The 7,245-nt window shown below is 31.8% G+C and overlaps 1 protein-coding gene across 1 annotated transcript; it reads left to right on the top strand.

Annotated features, from left to right (window-relative positions):
* The first annotated feature begins 305 nt into the window (after nt 1-305).
* On the top strand, nt 306-6,155 carry LOC110637151 (uncharacterized). Its single transcript, XM_021787111.2, has 16 exons — nt 306-482; nt 599-627; nt 758-869; nt 966-1,063; nt 1,738-1,834; nt 1,925-2,014; nt 2,120-2,182; nt 2,318-2,392; nt 2,491-2,556; nt 2,627-2,704; nt 3,993-4,103; nt 4,226-4,303; nt 4,389-4,508; nt 5,038-5,081; nt 5,179-5,206; nt 5,757-6,155. The coding sequence occupies exons 1-16, from the start codon at nt 450-452 to the stop codon at nt 5,763-5,765; spliced, it is 1,131 nt and encodes a 376-aa protein (XP_021642803.2). The 5' UTR covers nt 306-449; the 3' UTR covers nt 5,766-6,155.
* Nucleotides 6,156-7,245: the final 1,090 nt, after the last annotated feature.

Consider the following 7,245-nt stretch of genomic DNA (forward strand, 5'->3'; position numbering starts at 1 on the left):
TTGTGTATAGTTTTAATTAAATTTTTATTATATGTAAATTATAATTTAATATTTTTATTTATTTTTAAAAATTAAAAATTTTATTTATTAAAATTAAAAATTTTATTTATTCTTAAAATATTAAAAAATTATTTAATCTATTTTTTAAAATTTACATAAATTTATTTAATTTTTTTAAAATTTAAATAGTTTATCTTAATTTCAAAGACACGTGTCAAAAAAAGCCCATTGACTTACTTTATTTTAAACGAAGTAACTGTACAAACTACAGAAATACCGTAGCTGTCATAGATTTCTCCCGCTTCTAAAAAACAAAAAAAGAAAGACAATAACTCTCTCTCTCTCTCTCTGAATCGGCTGATCTTTAAACACATCTAATCTTGTTTTCACCAAAAAAAAAAAAAACGCATCTAATCCGTATCTAATCTTTCTCTTTCAATCTCTCCACAATGCCACCTACTGATGCAGACTTGGATCTCAGAGTACGATCTCTCCTTGTCTCTCCATTTCTCTTTCGTAGCTTTCCTTCTTCTAACTCTCGACTCTGACTCTTTCGTTTCTTAATCTCTCTCTCTCTCTCTTGCTTGAATCTCTGCAGACATCTACCGCCTCTGCATTCTTAATCGGGTCAGTTTTCTCTTTACATTTGTTATATATGTGATTTGATCTCTGAGGTCTTGTTGATTTCTGATTCGAAATGTATGCATTGTATGAATATGTGGTTGATTGGACTAGGGTTTTTAATTTTGTGGTGCAGGGATTACGCATTTGCTGATGCCAGTAACCTGGAGCATTGTGCCAAGTACTTGAACCAGACGCTCGTTACCTTTGGATTTCCTGCTTCCCTCGACCTCTTTGCCAATGATCCGGTGCTTTTCTTTTCTTTGGAGGGGGGAGGTCTTGTGTTTGTTAATTTTTGGTGCTTGATTTTTGTGTTTTCTAATTTTTTATATCGGCTTGGTTAGGTTTCAATTGCACGGACCTGCAATTGCATTTACTCTTTGCTTCAACAGAGACAGCGTGACGTTGAATTCAGAGAATCTGCCAATGAGCAGAGACAGAGGTAAACTTTTTCAATCAATGACCCTTTTTTTGTTTGGGAAAGGGGAGAAGATCGGAGATTTCTTTGGAATTACACTACTCTTAATTTACTATTACGAAATTTAAGATTTGTGTTGATTTCATTTCTTCAGCCAAGGTAATTAGAAGTATAAGGCACACTCAAAGCGAAATAAGCGATTGCTTCATTGAAGGAAGCCCAAAATTGTTAAAAAATCAACTAATAGTATAATGTGGAAAGAAAATATGATCCTCTATATAAAATATATATCCTTAAGAAATCATCAAACATCTAAAAGTTTTTAGCATCATAAATCATAGTCATAACTTAGAGATCTTCACTGGATTTCCCATCAAAGTTCTCAACAAGTTCATCCTCATCTCCTAAATAAAATCAATTTCCATCAAAATCTTCATTTAAATTAGTTTCAACATCTTCCGATGTTGGCTTTGAAGTTGAGGCTCTTTGTGCTTTTTTTTTTTTGTTCTTTCTGCATTTTTTGCATTTTGCACTTTAAGTGCAAAAAATCCTCACTTCACTAACTGTGTTTCATTTAGCATATGTAAAAGTGCTTTTCTATTTGCCTATGCACTTTAGCAAGCGGCTTTTGTGCTTTTGACTACACTGGTTTCAGAATTCTGCTATCTGGAATAATATGCATTATTTCCATCTTCCAGACTACTATCAGATATTTCAAGATTGGAGGCAAAAGTTGAGAGGCTTGAATCGCAGATACAAGCCAAAGATAGGGAAATAGCAACTATCACAAGAACGGTTAGAGGCTTATAATTTTAGGAAATGAAATTGTTTTAGCTATAAACTTAATCAGTTATGTTGATACTTGTGGAACTATTGTATGAGTAGGAAGCCAAAGCTACAGCAGCTTTTAAGGCACAGATTGAAAAGCTTCAACAGGAACGGGATGAATTTCAAAGGATGGTCATTGGCAATCAGGTTAGGGCATTTTTTACTTGTAAAACCTTGGTGCATTTTTTGTGGCCATTGGGGAGAATGTACATGTCCTAAAAAGTGCTCTTTGATGCATTGGTGTTGCTAAAGCAAGTGAGGACCCAGCAAGTACATGAAATGAAGAAAAAAGAAAAGGAGTACATAAAGCTGCAGGTAGATTATGTTTACATGTTCTTAGTAATGTGAGGAGAATCAATTGGCTATTTGTGTACTAGCCAAGGATTTATGATGAGGGTAATTACGAGAGTGGATAAGATATGATATTAGTGTTTTTTTTATTTTATTCAGGAGAGGCTAAATCAAGTATTGATGGAGAAAAAGAAGGAATCAAGATCAGGCATGGAGATAATGAATTTGCTTCAGGTGGTAATTGAATTAGTGTATGGGAATATCATTTTGTCAATCTTCCCGTTTTGGATTAAATTAGTTATCCTGCCCATGGCTTTTTATGATATTTACAGAAAGAAGGCAGGCAACGTGGGACATGGAATGGGAAAAAGGCTGATAATGATTTCTATAAGAAAATAGTATGTATGCTGATTGACTTCGAAATTTCATAGCTTCTGTTGAGTCATGATTGCAATATGCTGTTGGCAGGTGGATGCGTATGAGGCTAAGAATCAAGAATTGATGGCAGAGAACACTGATTTAAGGGCATTATTGCGGTCAATGCAGGTTTATGTTTAGCATTCAATTGCTTTTGTGATACTTATCCTTCTGTGATACTTATGATATGGATTCAAATTGAGCTGAGTATCCTTTTCTATGGTCTCCAGTTGGTGTGTACTTTGTCCTTGTGGGAACAATATGTTGTGTTTGTGTGGTTATAGAGAAGCTTGTGTAGTTATTGTGTCTATGTCCATAGTGTTCCTATTATAGATTAGTGTAAGTTAAGCTTTGGTGCAATATAAAGGTTGCTTCATCGCTATTTGGGCATCATAGGATCAAAACAGGGAAACATCCTAATGTAATGAGCAGGGAAGGTTGTATGCATCTAACCCTCCTCAAACCAAAAGTGTAAGCCATGTGCTTCTATTCTATTAGTGATCCTTTACAAGATGGACTTAGTGAATATATCTGCACACTTGGTGCATTGTAATTTATTTTTTCATTCAAATTAAGGTTGGATGTTGGCATTTTAGTAGCTTATATAAGGTTTTTGTATGTTAATTATAATCAACTTAGCTAGCCTTAATCCCAAATTAATTGGGATTGTTATATGGATATGTTCTACCATAACACCCAGTTTAGGACTAAAATTTCAGAAAGATGATCTGAGGTTGCTAAGTTCTTTCTTGCTATTTGCCTACATGTCATCTTAGGTTTATTCCTTCCTTTCTTACATCTTCCATTACTATATACTCAACCCTTCATACTGGAGCATTCTTCTGTCTGTGATGGCCCATGTCCAAAGTGCAAACTATCTCAATCTCCCTTCTGTCAACTTTTCCACAATAGATGCCATTTCCACTTTACTGCAGATGTATTCATTCCTTATTCGATCTATTCAAGAAAAGAAACATGAAAGGAAGTAAAGGGAAAAGCACCATGTCCACATATCTCTGCTTGATGCATCCTGGAGATCCATATTATTGTAAATGCTGCACTTTTACAGTTCTACCACTGGTGTAGTATATGAATTTACAAATATAGACGTCTTCAAAAGTTTGTCCTTTCATTGAACAGAATGCTTTCTAACTGGATTTGATATTTTTCTGTTCTTTTTTTTTTGTTAAAAGAAAATATCTTGCTTACTTTTACCTGTGGTTTTATTATATGAGACAAATTAGTACCAAAAGATAACCTTTTCCCTAATCTTTAAATGGCTTTGCCATGTTTAATCATTGACACATTTGAATAACTAATCATTGACACATTTCTATAACTAATGGCTTTTGTGAAAATGAGCTTTATGATCCTCTGGCCATATATTATGATCTCAGTTTGCAAGCTTGGCTTACAGGTTGATATGCGCGATTTCATAAATGCTCCAAATGGTTCAACCAAGCAATCTTTGGCTGTCAATGAAAAACTTGAAGCTGACCCCTCGCAGTCTCCTTTGGGTGGAAGGACGGTATGACACTAAGTGATGCTTTTTATTTTTTGTCAATGGGTCTAGGACTCTATGACATCTAGATGGTATGTTTTATTTATTGTCAATGGGTCAAATGCTGTCTGTAACACTTCAATTTACAGGACGTTTTTGACCTGCCTTTTCACATGGCTAGAGATCAAATTGAGGAAAGCCTCCGAAATAAGATGGCTTCCATAAAGGTACTTCTTTTTTTGCCATTGCATCCTTGTAATGAAAGGATCCTGCTGACAATATTTATTGATGTTTATGCTTTTAAATTTGAAGGAGCGTATGGTTCAGTTGCAAGATGCACAGAAAGGAGCAGATGTCACATCTGAAGCAACAGAGAGAGAACTTGAACTTGAAGCTCAACTTGTTGAGGCAAGGAGCATAATCCAGGAGCAGGTGCTGTGAACTTTCAATTGTGCAAATTGGACATTTGATTTAAAGCATTCTAGTTTGTTTCCTGCCTAGATGAGATGAATTATCATTTTGTGTTTATGCTAATTTGATGTGACTTGTATTCTGTATACAACCAATCAGCTGCTAGGTTAAAAGCAATATTCTATGATTGTAGAATTATAATGATTATTTGCTATGTTCTATATCTTTTTATTTATGCTCAATGATTTTATTAGCACATCTTAGAATTTCTGATTTAGGTATTCTTACTGCTTTAGAGTTTCATAGGTTGTCTCAAGGATGGAATTGTGCTTATATAAATTGATTTTTTTTTTTTTCCTTTTTCTTCTTTATTTTTGTTCAAAAATGTTTCTATTCAGTTTTATTTTTTGTGCTAAAGCAATTTTACTAACCTCAACAGAATAGCTGAAAGTATCATTATCCAAACACTTTGTTTCTGTTATTGTTACTATAATTTTTCATTTCTTGGCTTGAGGATTATCAGAAATATTTTGTGAAATTTTTTTTTCAGGCATCCATAATGTCTAAACATCTTGCTAAGTCTGAGAGGCCAAGGTATTCTCACATGCATTCTTTCTGACAGTGGAATATACATTTAGATGGCTGTAAGCATCCATGCAGGAAACTGAATGAGCATTTCAAATTTTGACAGGGAATCTATCATTTCATCACCAGCTGAGGTATAAAATGCTTACCTGATGTAGCTTCATCCATACTTTTACTGGCTGGATGTTGATCCTTCAATTTGCCATTTGTGTGGATAGAAAAAAGAAAAGGTGTATAGATATTATTCTTTTCAATGCTTACCAGAATTAGAAACTCCCTGTTCAAAGTTATCTATGATTGTTAGAATAATGGTCATCTTTGGGTTCATAGAGTAGTCTTTAGCAGTTGACCCATAGTCTACTAGTCATATGGATTTAAACCCATATTAAAGAAGCTAACTTCGTTAATGAAGATATAACTTTGTTCTATTCTGTGGCATTTGAATTTTGAAGTGCCTCTAAGATGGAGGATCTGGAAAGGCAGTTATTATGTCAATGTTTTAGCAAGTATTAGATTTGTGTATGCACTGTTCTGCTAAATTATTGTGTACCTGAACAGGTCTTAATAGGAAAAAGGATTTGATGCTTTCCCTATAAAAACGAATAGAAACTACTTCCAGAGCTCACAATAAAATTTATGTTCTTAGTGTTGCTGGTCTTACCAAACTATTCTTTTCATTTTTAGGGAATGTGATATCACCAGCTTGATGATATCTACATTTTGGGCATCGAGGTTGATGGAGTTGGCTGTATAGTAAGATGCATCGCTGCAGAGAACCTTTGTGAGTATGATTCCATATGGTTCTTTTGTAGTTGTAACTAGTAAGGCCTTGAGAACTTTAAGTTCTACGCTTATCGTTAATGAAATGTAATGGGTATGTATGCTGACAATCGCTCCAGTCAAATTTCTTTCATCCATATTATCGTTCGTCTTCTGTGCTTTCAGATCGTACGTTGCTTCCCATTAGCATGATTTTTTAAAAATTTTTAATTTTTGTCTTTGGAGCTCATGGTTTTAGCTATTTTCTAGACTTTTAATTCTAATATATAACTATGCAACTTGGCATTTATTTGAGTTGCGTAACAGAACTGGATTGCCACGTTATAGTTATTCTTCATTAATTTGTGTGTGAAATTTTTGTTTTTCAGAATTTTTTTTTAAAAAAAATAGTGTAATAATTATTTTTATGTCTTAATTTATGATAAAAGGAGGAGATTGTGGAATTAACTATTTCGATGGAATACTTGTTCTACTTTTAAAATTTGAATCAAATTAAGGAATACTTATTTAATATTAATTAGTTATTTTATTGAATAAATTATAAATTAGTTTTGGAGATATGTTAGAAATTATAAATGAGTCTGTATTTTTTATTAAAAACAATTTACTTTTTGAAATTTGACTCTGTCAACAAAATATTACTCTCTAAATTTAACATTAATTTCTTTATTCTCTTTTTAACGTAAAATAATTATAGCCCTCAATTTTATTTTATTTACAAAATGATGCATTCATTTAAATTTTATAATTAAATAATTATTTATTTTTAAATGTAAAATACAAATAATAATTATATTTAAATAATACATAAGTAAATAATTTTGTTATAAATAATCTTATATGATTAAAATATACAATAATTTAAATAATATATAATTTCTAAATGTAAATAATAACAACTAAGTCTAGTTAGACTTATCATATGGATTATTTAACTTCATTTAAAATTAGTTCTATATTAAAAACTAAAATTGTAAATTTTTTGATATTATTTCCTTTCATGTTATTTTAGATTTTTCCTATTCTCTTTTCATTATTTTCATAATTAATTTATCTTACTTCTATATATAGAGGCATTTGATACATTACACATAATCAAATAATTTTAATTGGTAGTTTTTCATTTCGATCTTCACAGTTTCTATTATATATAATCATTTTTAATCTTATTCATTATCATAATGTCAAACATTAATTTCAATATTTGTAATTCTATTGCACTTATTTTATAACTATGATCTTAAATGCTTAACATTCAATCTCAAACAATATAATTGGCTTTCATCTATGATGTTTTGATATTATAAGTTACATCTTCATCTATATTATTAATAATTGATCGGTTCATTCATAATAGGCCAATTCGATTTAGGCCTACATCAATGGATGTGGA

This window comes from Hevea brasiliensis, chromosome 17, assembly GCF_030052815.1.
Source record: "Hevea brasiliensis isolate MT/VB/25A 57/8 chromosome 17, ASM3005281v1, whole genome shotgun sequence".
Lineage (NCBI taxonomy): Eukaryota > Viridiplantae > Streptophyta > Magnoliopsida > Malpighiales > Euphorbiaceae > Hevea > Hevea brasiliensis.